The sequence below is a fragment of the Phocoena sinus genome, chromosome 3, assembly GCF_008692025.1.
Source record: "Phocoena sinus isolate mPhoSin1 chromosome 3, mPhoSin1.pri, whole genome shotgun sequence".
NCBI lineage: Eukaryota > Metazoa > Chordata > Mammalia > Artiodactyla > Phocoenidae > Phocoena > Phocoena sinus.
In genome coordinates, this window is record NC_045765.1 from 53,868,506 (window position 1) to 53,885,529 (window position 17,024).

The 17,024-nt window shown below is 52.2% G+C and overlaps 2 protein-coding genes across 21 annotated transcripts in view; one reads left to right on the plus strand and one right to left on the minus strand.

Moving 5' to 3' along the window:
* The window catches only part of DIAPH1 (diaphanous related formin 1), a 94,269-nt gene extending 86,570 nt beyond the window's left edge, over positions 1-7,699 (plus strand). For both annotated transcript variants that reach the window (XM_032628507.1, XM_032628508.1), the window contains 2 exons: positions 401-487; positions 6,756-7,699. In XM_032628507.1, coding sequence (XP_032484398.1) covers positions 401-487; positions 6,756-6,910 — 242 coding nt within the window. In that variant the 3' untranslated portion in view covers positions 6,911-7,699. The remainder of the gene's footprint in view (positions 1-400; positions 488-6,755) is intronic.
* A 2,968-nt stretch (positions 7,700-10,667) lies between these two features.
* LOC116751273 (protocadherin gamma-C4) overlaps positions 10,668-17,024 on the minus strand; it is a 176,498-nt gene continuing 170,141 nt past the window's right edge. For all 19 annotated transcript variants that reach the window (XM_032626970.1, XM_032626972.1, XM_032626965.1 and 16 more), the window contains one exon: positions 10,668-12,742. In XM_032626970.1, coding sequence (XP_032482861.1) covers positions 12,516-12,742 — 227 coding nt within the window. In that variant the 3' untranslated portion in view covers positions 10,668-12,515. The remainder of the gene's footprint in view (positions 12,743-17,024) is intronic.

Genomic DNA, 17,024 nt, shown 5'->3' on the forward strand with positions numbered 1-17,024 from the left:
TGTAAATTGGAGTGAAACACTTCAGGATAAATAGAGAGTGATATAGTTCTTTATTAATGTCATAATCCCAGTCTCTGTACGTATCCCAGTCTTGCAGTCAAGCAGGTCTACACTTTTCTGTGCTAGTTCTGATGGGGGTGGGAAGGGAGGAGGGCACTGCAGGAAAATTATGCAAGGTTTGCAGTGGTTGGTAACCAGTGAAACCTTTTGTTTTAACCATTTTCAAACAGACACGAGTAAACATGGGCTGTGAGACTTGAGGTTGAGCCCTCCGTGTGCTCCGAGCCCCGAGAAACTGGGCGAGGGCAAGCAGTTCAGTAGCAGTGCATTTTTTGTGGGGCTCAACACATGAGTGCTACTCGGGCTGAAGAGCTTACATCTCCGTTTTTGTTCATGACAGAGGGCGATGAGACAGGTGTGATGGACAGTCTCCTGGAAGCCCTGCAGTCAGGCGCAGCATTCCGGCGGAAGAGAGGACCCCGTCAGGGTAAGTCAGCAAGTGGAGCCCAGCCTGTGTGTTGAAGGAAGGCAGTGAGGCCTCTCTGCTCCTGGTCCTGCTTGTCTCGGGCTAATGAGCAGGTAATGATGTTCTGGAGGGTTTAGAAACTTCCCCACAATAGTCCCTGCATCTAGAGTGGATTACCTAGTCCTCTTCCAACCATGTTAGAAAGTGCTGACTTGGAGAACTAGGACTTGAGGGACTGGCAACAGATATTACATTTGATTATTCTTGTATCTCTCCTCATTCTTGAAGCAGAAACGTAGAATAAGCAAACCACTGTGCAGGACACAGAGATATGAACAAAAAATTTGATGTAAATTCAAAACTGTACATTAGATGTAGGAATACAAAAAAAATAAGTCAAGAGTCCTTACTCTCAGCTTCACAAGCAGAAGAGATAGAATAGAAAGTATAGAATCCTATAGAGAGAAGGCTAGGCATCATTCTCCCCAGATGTAAGAATGTAGAGGAGCATCGCAACCGAAGGATTGTGCTATGTCTGAAACCTGCCTTTTTCTTGGGTGTAATTGGCCTCCACTGCACTTGCCTTCCCCGTTTACTCCCCCGCAGCCTCCTCTCCCGACCTTCAGAAGATTTAAGTGGATTATGTTGAGCCAGAGCCTCTAAGAAGAATTATGGGGATAGGAGGACAAATGATCCAGGCATTAGTATGGGGACGGATCAACAGTTAAACTGCCTTTGAGGGAAGTATATAGCGGCCAAGAGGCTGGTCCAGAAGGTATGGCCAAAGCTACTCCTCATGACCTGCACCACTGAGTCTGGTGAAGGCCCTTTGGGGCTAGGCATGATGGCTTCTTTCCTAGGTTGAAGGGTGGGCATTACAGAAAAGGCAGCATTAAGAGTTTGTACTTCTGAGGTGGTTTAAGCTATGTTCCCTATTCCCTGGCTGGTGTGTTCTGTAGGCCTGTGTGATAGGAGCTTCACTTCAACGTTATTGTACAGATGAGTTGTGTGGTTTGCTTGGGACACTGCTTAGCTATTAACAGTGGTATCTGTAGGACCTATAGTACCCGTCACAGCCTGTGAAGGTGACCTTATGACCAAGGGTATGGAGCATGTTAGCCCACACAGAGTCAGTGTCCTGGGCCAGACGTTGTAGATCACTATGAGTTTCTTCGTGAATGGCTGACTGCCTGCTTCTGCCAATACTCTGAATACCCAGAGGGAAATTCCCTCTGAGGGCTCTGCTCTAGGACTTCAGAACCTGCCCTAAACAGAAGAATCCCTCATTACAACTCTTACCTATTTCCTGGCATCCTCTGAGTACAGGCTTTCTGGAGGGGAGGAGAGGTGAGTGTGATGGACTTAGGTCTTTCTGGGATAGCGTGTTCAGTCGTGTAGATCTAGGTTTGGGCAGAGTATGAAGCTAGTGGTATTTTTGGTGTGTTTAGTCTTTAGAGATTGTTGCGACATTGTTTCCTCCCCACCATATAAGGTGATGTGGCCTGACATTAAGCGTTTCTAGATAAACAAAAATACACTGCCTCTCCCTATTTTCCTCTATCCTCTCAGCTAAGTGCCAACCTTCACCGGACTTTTGGTGGGGAATTCCCTTTTAAGCTTCTTCCTGTAGAACTAAACCAGAATCCCAGATGCTTCCTGGACACAGGCAGCCAGACATCAGTGGCTTCCCTCTACTGGAGAGGCCCCATTCTCCACTTCTTCCCAAGTGAGAAACCAGGACTTACAGGCCGAGGAAGCAGGGATTTTGTTGGAACCTAACCTTTCAGCAGAGGACCTGGGTCAGTCAAAGTGCTGTTTCCCAGTGCAAGAAGGACTAGGAGATTCTGAAGCGAAAAGAAGGTGAAACTGAGAACTACGTACTTTTAAAATTGGCTCCATCTCGTATCCTTATCTTTCTGGGGTCACTAAACACACCGAACATATCTGGGAGAATCAGGGGAGACGTTTCTAGTTACCCTGGTAACCCCTGTAGACATTGATTGGTACATTCATTTCCGAGAAAGTGACGTGGCCTTCCATTAAACATGAACAGAAGGCCGGGCATCACAGTAGAGAGCAAAGAGCACAGGCCTAGGTAGGCATCAGAAGACCCAATGTCACATCCAACTGATGCTGCCTAGATTACCTGAGACAAGTTTCTGGGACTCAATTTCTTCACGTCTAAAACGAGAGTTGGGCTAGAGTGGTCTCCAGGGCCCTTTACAGCTTTAGTATTTTTTTTTTTTTCTACCGTGACAGTAGGATTAAGAGGAGAAGAAAAGAAAGAGGCTGGACCCAGAAGGCCACGTTGTAAAACTATAAAGGTTTCCCTCACTGGCTGCCGGACTTAGCTGGTCCACCCAGTGCCTGGCTGTCTCTGACTGTTCCTGCTGACTGATTTTGAGCTAAAAAACCGAAGCACTATCATGCAGGTCTGCCTCACAGCCCTCCTCCGTCCCAGAAAGGCAGCTGTTCATATTGAAAGACACAGCCTTTGCCCTGGGATTTAAAGGAATGTTTAAAAAACATCATCTGGTCTCTGGAGACCTGAGGGAGTGACCAGTATACAAAGACCCATTGAGGGGTTGGAAGAGGAGCGTTACTATCAGGGCTGGTTCATTAAAAGTGACATGTAAACTGCTGTGATCTGCAGGGTGTGGGAGAACAATGCTTTGAGTGTCAAGGGGAAGAATCCATGTGATTGTATTACAGCTACTATTTCAGGCTGATGACTGAGTCAGCTTGTGGTTTTAATGACTCAACTTTATCTCCATGTCTGAATTGTGGCTCCTTATATACAGGCCATCTGCTCACTGGGATAAAAGTCAAGGAAAGAAAGAAATTCATCTCCCTCTCCCTTTCCTTCCCTCTGCCACTTCCCAGCTTCCAGCTAAGCTCTCCCTACACTGATAGAACCTTAGAGTTGGGACCAGCGCTGAAGCCCTCCAGTAATTAGCATCTCACCTTCTCGTAGGTAACAGGACTTGAGACCCAGATAAGGTCTTGCCAAGATCTACAGAACTGGCTAATGATGATAGAGCCAGAACTGTAACCCACTGTTGTGAATCCAAGTCCAGGAATATTTCCACTAAGCCTATGTGAGGAGCAGGAGATGACAGCGAGCCCTCTGTGTAGGCCAGAAATGCTCTTTCATACCTTCCAGCAAGGAGAGCCCTGGACATGGTGAAATTGCTTCAGGGAGTTTTCCAGCGACCACCTGTCTAGAGAGGTTAAGAGCAGATCCTCTACCACCACTATTTCTCCCTCCACTTTTGTAAAAATAGGACAGGAATTATAATTAGGAGTGTTGTAGACAATAATGAGTTCTTTAGGATGGTAATGATTGCCCCATCTGTCCTAGTTTCCTCTTCCCTAAGGAAGCTTATTAACAAGAGTACTTCCTCCTTAGCAGTAGTTCCTAGCCTGTGTGTTATAAATATCTTTTTTTCCAAATCATTAACCTTTTTCTAATTCATCCATACTAGTGTTATATGTCTGATTTCGCTGGTGTTTTTATCTAGCTCACCCCTAACTTCTAGAAATCTGGCCTCAGAGAGCTTTGGCCAATGTCTCAAGATTGTTCCCTTTTCCCCACAGTCTGTGGGACTACTAGGAGTTAATAATCCTCCCCGGTCCCGTAGAATCAAAATATATATCTGCTTCTGTGGCTGCTTTTCATCGTCCTAACAAGTACCCAAGTTAGGGAAAGGCTGGGAGAGGTTGTCTTCTGGATAGTCAAGCTGTTCAGCGTAACTGTGGCCCTGAAGCCAGAGTGGCAGCCAGGATTCCTCGATTCTGTTCCCAGTTCCAACAAGAGTTTTTCTCTTTTCTGATTCTGACCTTAGGCCACATCAGGTCCATGCCTAGTATACCTACCTTCTAGCCTTAAAAGGGACTTTTCCTGACTTACCATCCACTCAGGTTTTATGCAATCTGCAATGCATCGGAAGCTTTTTGAATCTAGGAAAATACAGAGACGTGCTTGATTAGGTACAACTGGTATCTTCTTAGTTTAGAGGCAGAAACCAAAGAGAGAAACAGCTGAAGATACTTCACACTTGTACTTTGACTTTTCCCATGTTGTCCAAGACAGGTGTTCCTGAAGACCCAGTGTTCCTTTTCCCTGGGTCCAGAGTCAGAAATTATTTTAACATATACTTACCCCTTGAGTCACACACACACAAATATAGTTGGAATATTTTCTCACCTGCTCCTGACTGAATTCAAAGGAGCAGCAAAGTGATAATCAAGCCACTGCCTTTTCTGGACATGACAAGTAGGGTCCTAGAGAAGGGAGTATTCCAGAAAGAGAGCAGAAACTCAGCAGGTCTGAGGAAGATTTTGCTGGAGATAGGAGACCATCCTAGTCGCACTCCTACGCACCCCTTTCCTCCCCCGTCCGTCGCTGAGGCATCATTACACGTTCATAATCCGAGGAGTAGTTTGTGTGAAACCCTGTAGTCTTGGTCACACACCTTCCCCCGTAACCAGATGAGCCCTGTGCCTGCCAGCCAGCCAGGGTCTTCACTATTCTTTCTCCTCTTGGTAGACAATCCTGCGTGTCCCTGGGAGGAGGAGGAGGAGGAGGAGACCTGTAAATTGGTAACCTGTGGACGTGCTGTGTGCTCCCAGCTGACCCGCGGGTAGCCTCTGCCGTGTGAACACAGTGGCTCTGGGTCATGTTTCTGCAGAGGCTGACAGCCCTAGTGAAGACCTGGGCCCTCTGACCCTGTTTGGCTTCCGTCCCAGCTAAAGCTTTTTGCTCGTCTCAAGAAGACAAAGTGGACACTTTGTTCACTGACCCTCCTGGACCTCTTCCTTCCTGCTCGTGCCCTGCCGCTGCCCTGTCCTGCATTTAGGAGTGCTGGCCTTCTCTCCTCCGTCTCTGCTTCTTTAAGGTTTAGGCACTGCTTTCTCCACCCAGCTTTCCCATGACCCAGTAAGCTGTTTTGGTTTTTGTTTGTTTTTTAATTGGATATAAATCACATACCTAAAATTCACCCTTCTAAAGTATACAATTTACTGTGTTTTTTTTAGCATATTCACAAGGTTGTACAACCAGCACCACTAATTCCAGAACATTTCATGACCCTAAAAAGAAACCCCATACCCATTCTCCCCACGCCTAGGCCTGGCAACCACAAACCTACTTTCTGTCCCTGGATTTGCCCATCCTAGAGATTTTACAGAAATGGAATTATAGCATCTGTGGCCTTTGTGTCCGGCTTCTTTCACCCCTGGCAGGCAGCTCTTTGGGACCTGCAGTCTCTCTGCGCTGCTTGTAGGGCATGGGAAGAGGCAGAGAGCATGAGATGGGCATGGTCCCAAGGAACAGCTTTCTCGTTGAGGATAACTGGGACCACAAATGTGGATTCCATGAATGAATATGAGAGTCTTGGGGATGACGCCCAGGAGTTAGGACAGAAACTCATGGACTGATTGGTTCTTCTCTTCCTATTTAGGGTGGCAACAGAAGCTTCACTATCCCTTAGCCCATTGGGCTAAGATTTCTTTGTAGGGTTCGTCCTGGCCATCCTTGACCCCAGCTCTGCTTTCCCTGACACACCTTTCACTACCCCTCCCCCTACACACACCCACACACACATATTGCACACCTTGTAGAGCCCTTGGCATTTGGATCATCGCTGCTGCCCTTGAAGAGGTGGAAAAGAGCTCAGCGTGTGGGCACGGCGAGAGAGAGGGAGGGTTGGTGGGACCCAGGCGAGTGTGGCATCATGTGACGTCAGTGCATGGCTGCAGCTCCTCTTTGCGGGAGTCCCTCTGGCCACCTGCTAAAGGCCTTCCTCTGCTCGGGACAACCCTGCCCAGGGCTGACTGAAAGTGATTTTGGCCTAGGAGCTTCCTGAGAACTGCCAAGAAAACAAAAACAATACTGTTTACTAAGCTTGAGTCTGTTTACTTCCAACAACCCTCTGATGAGGAAACAGATTTTGAGTACTTCTCTGTTTACGTTACACTGCTGATACTTGAACTCCGCTGTGTCTGTCTAGCTGTATTCAAACTTCTTACTACTTTTCACACAGGAACTCAAGAGCTTGCTCTCCTACCTGTACCGTACTCTCATATTCCCTGCTTGCCCCCCTCCCCGTCGCAAAGGCATCTCCCATGTGTTCCTGGCTTTCTTCCCCTCCTTCTTCAAAAGAAGGGCCTCTGAACCGGACAGGGCCGCCATGTGTGCATGGCTTCTGGCCGAGTATCTGCCGTAGAGATCCATAGGGATTCGAAACTGGCCTTCCATGGATGAGATCTCTCATGTCTTCTCTTGCAGGCAACAGGAAGGTTGGGTGTGCAGCCATATCTCAGCTAGAATCAGTGCTGACCAGGGACGATGCCATGACCTGTGTTCCTGCCAAGACGTCCAAGAGCGAGGAAGTCCCCACCATCCTTGAGGAGGCCAAGGAGTTGCTCGGCCGTGCAAGCTAAGCCAGGTCCTGGGGCCATGGCAGCTCCTCAGTGGAGCTCCAGACTGTCCCTGCCCTGCAGCGTGTGGGTGAAGGGTCACAGAGATATTCCTCTGCGGTGGCCACTCCCATCACCTTGACCCCATCTTTGTCTCCAGCCTGCTGCTCTCTGTACATCACACACAGCTTCAGCTGCCTGGAGGCCAGAAGGAAAGGGCAGGGTGGGGAGGCCTGAGGCCAACCCGGCCAGCCCTGGCTCTCGTATTACCAAAGCAGGCTCTGTGTTTGCTGCCTTAACCCCAAGTGTCTCCTCTGTTCTCCGTGGCCTCATCTCAGACAAGGCCCCACTTGCTTTCTCAGCCTCTACCTTTCCCGTGGGCTTTTGCCTAGGTCAGTCTTGCTGGGTTTATGCTTTTCTTTTGTGTTTTCTCTGGCCCTGAGAACAGCATGGGCTGATGAACCTTTGGGCTCTGTCCCTCCTTTCATTGCTGTCACCACCACCCCGCCTCCCTGCTCTTCCTGCCCGTGGCTCTTGTTATTACTAGGGGTGTGGCATTGGGAGCTGCTTCCAAGGAAGTGGGGAGCAAATCCCCCTTATCCCACTTTTTGGGAAAGGCCTCCCAAAACAAAAAGAACCTGGACCACTTTTATCTGTTCTCCTGTGGCCTAGGCCAGAGCCTAGGGCGGGCAGGCATGGCACAGGTGGGAGCTGCCCCCAGTCTGCTGCCATGCTCTGTGCCCTTGCCTCTCTGGACCCTCTGCACCAGCCCTAGGCTACTGAGCCACAGGCCCTTCTCTCTCACGCCCTCCCTAGAGCTTTGGTGCATCTCATCCCAACACCTTATCCTCTGTCTCCAGGGAAATGGGAGGTGGAGCCTCCTGGCTGAGAAATTGTTTTGCAAAAGGATCTATTTTTATATGAATTTTTTTTTTTAAGAAAAATAACTCTTCCTTCCTCCTTTCCCCTCCATAATATAAGAGGCTTTGATGGCAGGTTCCAGAGTCCCTGGGATTTCTCCCCACAAGCCTCAATTCTGAACAAGCCCCTGGACCTCCACCTCAGCCCTCAAGCCTCTGGGCCCTTGAGGCCAGCGCAGACTCCCTCTCCCAGCATCTGACTCTGGGGCAAGGGGAAACTCTTCTCTTGTTGAGCTGGACCAGGCCTAAGAGTAGTGGGAGCTCTGAAACGACAGAGTTTTTATAAATTTAATATATTTATCAAGCCAAATGTGCAAATGCTAACTGGCCACTCTGGAGCAGTGCGCACAGGCTGTGCCCCACCCTGCTCTACTTCTCTGCAGTGGGCAGGCCAGACTCTTTGGCGGTCCCAGCCACAGGAAGCTTAGATTCTCCGGTCAAGGTGACACTTTGCCCTCCTGTGCTCCTTTCAGCTTCCCATCCCTGGGAGAGAGAATGGCACTGGTAGGACCTGGTGCAAAAGTATAGTTATTAGAGCAAGGGGGAGCTTAGGAGACCTAAGGGCGCCTGCAGGGAGGCCTTGAGGCCCGGAAGGAGGGTTCTGGTTGTTGGAGCCTGTGTGTGGAGGGGCAACAGCAGCTCCTTTGCACTATTGCTGGGAGGACCGCGGTGCAGGGGCCTGCTGCTCCCCTAGGTCCCTCCTCCCTCTGACATCTGGGGCTTTGACCCTTTCTTTTTTAATCTACTTTTGCTAAGATGCATTTAATAATAATAATAAAAAAGGGACAAAATGCAAACCTGTACCCCTCACCTCTTGGGCTTCTGGGATGTCATCACCTCCAGTCTGTTGGGTTTGTTTCCAACTGTTAATAAAGCATTGAAACAGTACTGCCTTACAGCTTCGTTTGTGAATTTCTGAACTGTTTGTCTCCACTCTCATCCAGGCTTCTCCACTCTCATCCAGGCTTCTCCACTCTTGTCCTGCCTCAAGCCCGATTGACCTGACAAAATCATCAAAAGGGTGCCGGCACCTTCAAGGTGCCAGACGCTACGATTGGGCGCAGGGCTAGAACTGATTCATACATAGTGGCTTCTGTCCCGCCATTTGCCCTCTGTAAAGGAGCAGGGCCCCAGTTCAGCCCCCTACCCTTCCACATTGCTGCCTCTTGCCTTGGAACCCTTTTCTTGGAATCAGTTCTGGGACCCCACCTCCCCATGACCCCAGACTTCACATGCAGTTTCCTGGCAGTACCTGTGCCTCTTTTGCTAAGGGAAACCTATGACTGCCATTCTGCCATTCTCCCGTATTCCCCTCCCACACTCACTTTTGGTGTCCACAGACCACATTCCAGGCTAGGGCTTACCCTGGGGTGGAAACCTGAGCCTGCCCAGCAGAGGTCAAAAGACAGAGGTCATGCTCCAGGTGACTTGATGCTCAGAGCCCAGACTTGTTTGAGCACATTGTGACCTGCACAAAGAAATCTTACAAACCAGGTCCAGAACAGACAGGGAAAGGCTTGGAGAGGAACCACAAACCCATTTGGGCAGGCTCTGGAACTGGAAATAAAAGCCTCTTAAGTAACCCTGCAGCCTGTGCAGCTGTCTCCATCGTATGGCTGGGGATGCGGAGGTGGGTTCCCTGCCTCCTTCTTCCCCACCCCCAGAGGCCACGCGTTTCTGGCTTAGAGCTGTATAGGCACACATACCAATTAGGGGACCGACCAACCACAGCTGCTCACGCGCTCTGCCAGTCTCCTTCCGTGCCTGGAATAGAACCCAGGCGACCGGCACCCCACCCTCTGCAGCCTGGCTCTCAGAAACAAAACCCTGCTTCCATCTCAGCAACCACGCACACCACCCTTCCTCCCACGCAAGAAAGCCGCCCCCAGACGCCTACCTAGTTGGAAGGCTTGGTTTCCATGACAACAGACTTCAGAAGCTGGGAGACCGCTTGACCGGCTCTGGGAGAGTACAGAGGACACCCAGAGACAGCCACCCCCAACCCTGCGGTTGGGCATGCCCTTGCCCTCACCGACCCCCCTGAAAACCCCAATGGGTCTGTCTTTATGTCCTTCCGCCCCTTCCTCCCACTCTGTTGCCTGCAGCTTCTTTGGCGGCAGCAACCTCGAATCCCTCCTTGCTTCCAGGAGGCTGGAGGAGGCGGGAGACGGGCTAGGCAAGAAGTGAATGGAAAGCACGGAGAGAGGGAGAGAGGAAGGAGGGAGGGCATCTGCGCCTGCGGGCAATCTTATATCTGTCTTGCCCTTTCTGTCCCCTTGACACCGCCCGCCTCCCTCCTCCCCCCCACCCAACACATGCATTCCAAGCCCCCTGGGAGGGAGGGTGGGGGAGGTGAGGGGTGTGGAGGAGGACCGGCAGAGGAGAGTCCACCCTCCTCCCCTGGCAGGGCGCTCGGGGTGGTCGTTTTAGCAGGGAAGGGGCGGAACTCAGGAAACGTCCACGGCCCCTCTCCAGCTCTATTTGCCAACCCGCGCCGCCCCCTCGCCTGGGTCTCCTCTTCTGCCTGGAGACGGCAGCGAACAGACAACGGAATCCGCGGCCGCACGCTGCCACGTCGCGCTCAGAAATCCCCTCCCCCACAGCGGACCCACAAGCCGATTACACACACGGGGTACAGATCCACAAGCACCATTACGGTCAACGCACACCATTATATATGCACGACGGTGTTGCCGCATTTAACAATTTTATACACATACTATCGGGCACTGACCCAAAACCAACACGCAACACAATAATCGCCTCCGATCCCGCTCGTCTTCCAGCATACAACTCTGAGCTCATCACTTCATCCACACATGCCAGGAGCCCCCATCTCTTACATAGAAACGGTAAACCTTTCAGAAGAAATCTTTTAATTTTTTTCAAAGAAAAAAAGCCATATAAATATTAGAGTATAAAACTTGCGTGAGACACAGGAAGGCGGTGGGGTGGGGAGCTACGTGACTATGCAAAGAGAAGCGCTTAGAGGAGTCAGGACGCGGGAGGGGGTCGCCGCAGCGCGTGGACACAGCACAAAACACAGCACGGGCCGCCGCAGGCAGATTCGGGGACAGACGGCTGCGTGGAGCCCGCCGCCCGCGGCCCACTCGCCATTACGGAAAAGCACGCCGCACTATACACTATTGGCTATTCTACACCAGCCGAAAGAGGGCGGGGGGGGGGGGGCGGGGGGGGGGGCTCTACACCACTGCAAGGGCCGGGTGGGGTTCTCGCGAAGCCCCGCTGCGTGAACGGGACGCCGGGGGCAGAAGGGGTGGACAGAGGAAGATCTATGCACAAGGAGGCACTGGGGAACTTTAACCAGGCTCTGGCCACGAGGGATCGGACTGGGGGCCTGGGCAGTGGCCTTCACAGAGATGAAATGGCACCTGTCGAGGTGAAGGACTGGGGTTGCTGGATGCAGGGGCCCTGTGGAGAAGCAAGCCCTGATCCTGGGCTGACACTTTCCACTCGGTCCCTGCTCTAGCTCCTTTCCTTCCCAACCCAGGGACCAAAAATGGTCTAGCTGGCCCTCCCTTCCTGCTGGGGCCACACTGATCCTTCCACCAGCAGCACCTCTGGAGTACCCAGCACCCACAGAGGCCCCTCTGACCTCTCCAGGGGACCTGGTCCCAAACCTGCTCAGAGCTTCCTTGGACCATAATGCCAGTTTAAATCCATTGGTGCCCGTAGCTCAGCCCACCGCTGGCTGCCTGGGCTGCCCTGTATATGATTGATGAGGGTCCAGCCTGGTGCTTGGCTTACGGCTGGAATTTGGGGATCTGGTCAGTACCCTGGGGGCATACAGAGCCTCCAGCAAGACTCTGTTAACTGATGGATCAAGCTTTGTCCATCCCCCCATACACACACACACACACACACACACACACACACAGACACAGACACACACACACACACCCACCCTTCCCTTCTTTATCTTACCACCCCATACTGTCTTAGAACATGCAGTGAAGTCTCTTGTTTGGGGAGGGGGAAGTCACAGCATGCAGTGGGAACATCAAACAATGAAAACCAAAAGACTGGTCCCCAGGGTGTTGGGAAGAGGCATGGTAGCAAAATGCCCTCCCTAAATCCAGCAAGCATCAGTACCATAGGAATGGTGACCATATCTTCCAAAACTTGAGCTTGGTCTCAGGTCCTGGAAGGAGGTGAAGGGATTGGCACCAAACCATGCTTTGGGGGAAGTCTGAGAATTGAAGGAGAGGCCAAGCGGTCACGATGCCCTTCCAACTCTTCAGAACTATGAGCCTTTTTAGGTCACCAGGTACCTCAACACCCCAAACAACTTAAGAAAGAGGAGCTGTTGAGGAGGAGGGTGGGGTGGGTCGGGTAGGAGGGAGGCAGGGGATGGATGGGCCCGATTGAATTTGGAAGATGGAGGAGTTCAGCTGTAACTGAAAGGGGTGTGATAAATGGTGTCTACACTAACCCACTACCCCCATGGGCACAGCAATTGATTGGATGGGGGTTCCCAGCAGAACTCCCTTTGCATATTCAATCCCCTGGGGGCAGAGGGGGGGTGTTGACTGGGCACTTGTTTCTGTTTCCCAAGGGGAGCATGGCCTGGGCCCCTACCAGTATCCTGGGGGTGAGCCCTGAAAATCCGAGGCCTGGGCACAGGTAGGGAGAGGCTGGGCTGGTTGGGGAGGGAGGCTGCCCTGTGGCTCCAAGGCCTGGCCTCCGCATTACTTCTTCTCCTTCTTGCCCGACTTCTTCTTGTTGCCGTTGCCACCTGCCGGGGCCTTGCCATCTCGCTTGCCAGCTGCGTTGGTCAGAGTGGCATTGCTGCCGGGGATGTAGACGTTCTGGCGGTAGTCGGGCACGTGCTGCAGGGTGAACTGGGGTCCGTAGCGGGCACTCAAGCCCATGGTGCCGGCACTCCCTCCCAGGGTGGAGCTCCCATCAGCGGCTTCTGCAGAGACAAGGGAAGGTCAGGGGCTAAACTTCAGGGTCCCCAACAGTTACTCTCTTATAGCACAAGCAGTTATAGCACTGGACACACCATCCCACCCACAAGGGGTAGGGCTAAGAGGCTCTAGAGTGACCACCTAGGTTTCATTCCTAGTTCTTTTACCTACTAACTGTGATCCTAGTCAAGTGTACCTAACCTCCCTATGTCTCCTCAGTTTCCTGAACTGCAAAATGGGGATAATAATAGTACCTATCTCTTCCGGTTTTCGCGAAGGCTAACCAAGATTACGTATGTAAAGCACGTAGACTGGTGACTTCAAACATGCTAGCTGTCATTTCTCTCAGGGCTGAGACACTGCTCTCAAGTCCTTGCCCTAGCCCTTCTCCAGGCAGCCTCTCTGGTCTCCACACTAGACCACAGACTCCTGGGCGGCCAAGACCATGGTTCGTGCAGGTTCCCATCCTGTTCCACCCAGTGCCAAGCACAGACCGGGCACTGAGTTGTTCTGAGTTAGGAGTAGGTGCTTTTCCGGGGATTCACTTCATAACAGCAACCAGTGCCTACTGTGTGCCAAGCACCTTGCTAGATGTTGCACATGCATGATGGCTTTTTACCTCAACTCAACACTCCAGGGACGTGTGTGCTCTTATCCCCGCTTTACAGATGAGAGAAGCAAGGGTCAGAGAAGGTAAAAGACTAGCCCAAGGCCTACGAGCCAGGACAGGTGAGAGCAGGGGTGAGGCCTAAGTGTCTCTTAAGTGTATGCTGTAGGGTATGGTCACCACCACCACCACCACCAGAGAGGCCTGCACCTCATCGCTGCTCTGAGGATACAGGAGGTGGAGAGAGGCTGAGAAGATGATGATCCCAGGACCAGATGTCTTAGGTACAATGTAGGCACAGGCTCACAATGTCAGAGTAGGTGACATCAGAGAGAGCCTGTAGCCCAACTTCCCAGCCTGCACGAGAAGAAACTGGGGTCCAGAGAAGTGCAAATTCTGACTCTGGCTCAGTGTCACCTGGGAGCTTGTGAGAATCACAGACTCAGAATCTGCATTTTAACAAGATCTCCAGGTGATGTGTATGCACGTGAAAGGGAGAGAAGCACAGAAGTGCCTCCCTCACTGGGTTTTTGTGAGGATTCGAGGAGACGGTGAAGCACTTGGTAAGAGCCCACTAAACGTCAGCTGCTGCCACCATCACCACCACCATCACCATACTGCGTGTCACTGCTTCTATCCTACATGCTCCCACACTGCCTCCCCAGGGGGTCACAAACACAGGAGTTTTGATGACTCTGGCAGAGCCCATGAAGCCTCTTGCTGGAGTCCTCCCGCAGCTGGAGAGTTAAAGCCCCAGGAGTGCCCAGCCCAGCCCAGCCCCCATATAGCAGAAGAGGTTCCCCCAACCCTGGCCTCCCTCCACCCTCACCCCAGACCCTGGGAGTGGGTAGAGAGGGTGACTAAAGCCGGAGAGGCTGAGTAATCCTGGGATACCAACCAGGGATTGAGAAACAGACAGGAAATAATTTCAAAGAACAGCACCAAAGGGGGAGTGGCAAAAGAGAAAGCCGAGGAGAGATGAGCCCCCGGCCTTTCCGCCTCCTCACTCCAGCGCTCAGGTTTCCACAGCCTCCATTTCAAGCCCCAAATCTCCGCCGTCCGAGGGCCTTCAGGGGGCGGGGAAGTAGGTTGGGTGGGAGGGAGCAGCGCCCACTTCCTCCTCTCCTTCCTCCGGCTGAGCCCCTCCCCCAGCCCTTTCAGTGCAAGGACGTTTCCTGCGTTTTCCCTAATTAATTCCAGGAGGGAGCTGGTCCTCGACCGCGCTGCTCCCTCCCCCCCCCCCCCCCCCCCCGGAAGGGAAGCAATGGGGCAGGGGGCCCAGATCCGGCTTCAAGAGCCAGGGTTCCAGAGTGATTTAGGGGTCAAGAGGGGAGACTGTCAGAGGCGCCAGAGAGAGAGAGACAGAGAGAGGGAGAGAGAAAGGGGAAGAAATGGGGAGAAACAGGGAAAAGGGAGAAGGGAGGCAGAAAGAGAAAGCTAGGAAATAGGCTTGACTGGGTAACCTGGAAGCCAGGCCCACCCACATCCTACATGCACCCACGATCTCTAAGGAGCACCCTAAGGGCCACCCGAGCAGATGAAATGACAAAGCGAGCCCCGCTACCTCCTCCCCAGAAGCCCAGACCTGATGTTAGCCTGGGCCCTACGGGATGCAGTGAAGCTGGGCTGGACCGGGAGGGAGGAAGATGGGGAAACCCAGAGTGTAAGAGAAACAGGCTGCCCTTGAGTTCTGTCCGGTCAGCTCTGCCGCGAAGGAGCAAGCCGTGTGACCCTGACCAAGGCCCTGCCTGACCCCGACCTCAGTTGGATTGAAGGCTCTGACCTTCTGTGGAGTCAAGTCTCCAATGGTCCCCCCTACCTTCTAACCCTGCAAGACATACACTGGGCAGGAACCAGGATCTTCCCTGAGTCCAAGGAGAAACAGATTTTGAAGAGCAGCAAGAAAGAACCTGGGCATCCTCTGGCCTGGAGGAGGTGAGAGCACTGCCAGCCTCTCTCCTCAGGGAAGCACCTCCCAGCCCCATCCTCCCCGCTCCTCCCGCCCTGCCCTCCCCACCCCGGGGCTGAGGGCAGCAACTCCAAGCAGTCCAGGAGGCCTGGTGAGACTCAGCCAGGGCCAGCTGAGCCACAGGCTGCAGCCTCCTTGAGAGCACACCTCCCCCTCAAAGGTTTATTTAAAAAGCCTCCCAAGTATACTTGCTCTCCCGCCTCCTTACTCCTCCTCAGCAGCCCCACAGGCCTGGCTGGGCTGGACTCCAGGAACCTCTCTGGCTCCAGGGCCAGGAAGGGGGTGTGAAAATGAGAGTAGGGCCTGACCCTGCCACCTCCACCCCCAAGGTCCATCCCCCCAGCTGACACCCGGCTGGGGCCCTGTGTGGGCCAGAGGGGTGGAGCCCTGACAGGGGAGCCAGACTGCGGTGACCCGGGGGCCTTCTGGGAGGGTCTGGGGCTATAAATACTCCATTTCTGTTTTTAAAATCTGGATTTAGGCTAAAAAGTCTGCTTCCTGGCCTTAGGGCTCAAAGCCACAACAGCTAAAATATACCTTACTGTCTGTTTACTTCCCTCAAGAACCCAACTTGGCATCTCCTCAGACCCAGCTAACTCCCTCTTTCCTACTCAGTATCTGGCCTCTCTAGAGCTACAGCAGCTCTCCCACTCCCACTCCCACGCCGAACCGGGGTCAGCTCTGTCCCAGAAGGCTGGCCCCCCGCCCCTTCTCCCTTCCTCTTCACCACCCATGGCCTCGCCCCACTGGGCCTCACAGACATCCGGGGAAGGTTTGCCAGATTTAACAAATAAAGGGTGCCCAGTTAAATCTGAATTTCATATAATTTTTTTTTTTTGGTACAGTATGTCCCAGTCCTAACATTTGGAACCTACTCATGCTAAAATATGACTTGTTTATCTGAAGTTACAATTAACGGGTCATCCTGTATTTTATCTAGAACCCTAATCTGGGAGAATAACGCAGCATTAAGAGAAGTTCGGCCTCTAAACTTATTCAGCTAAAAGGGAAACTGAGGCTGAATGGAAAGGCAGACACGGTCACTGGTATACAAAGGGCATGAAATTAGGAGTCGGGCTGGCTTAGGATTGCCAGTTTGCAGCTCAAAATGGGGGCCCTGGAGCAAGCGACTTCTTGGTTCCCTCACCTGTCAAATGGAAGGAATTAGACCTGCCTTGCAGAGCTGGTGAGAGGATCCACTGACATGTGGCCCATCAGGTTTGCCTAGCCTCAAGCTTGGGGCAGCGCACAGGCACAACTGTAGTGATTACGGTTCTGACTTTACCTGGTTCTCTACCCACCAGGCCTCCAGACATGCTGGACAGCCGGGCTCTCGGTTCACTATGTAAGGCCACTGCCGGCTTCCATATAAGCCCAGGACTGGCTTCTCCAGAAGCTAGTCCTTATTAGCAGGCGTTATTCTAACTGTACCTTCTATCCCACCATGGGTCAAAAAAGATAATCGTTAATCAATTTTCACCATTGCATATCAGGCCCTTCCTCTCTGCCAATCCTATGCTAAGGCCTTACATTCTGCCCTCACGACACCACAGTGAGATCTGTTATTATCGTGCGGATTTTGTAGTCAGTGAAACTGCGGCCCAGAGGGGCTTAGTCACTTGCCCGATGACTCACAGCTTAGTGGTGGCACCAGGATTTGAATCCAGGCTGGCCTGCCTCCAAAGCCTGTGCTCTTAAGTACTAATGATAT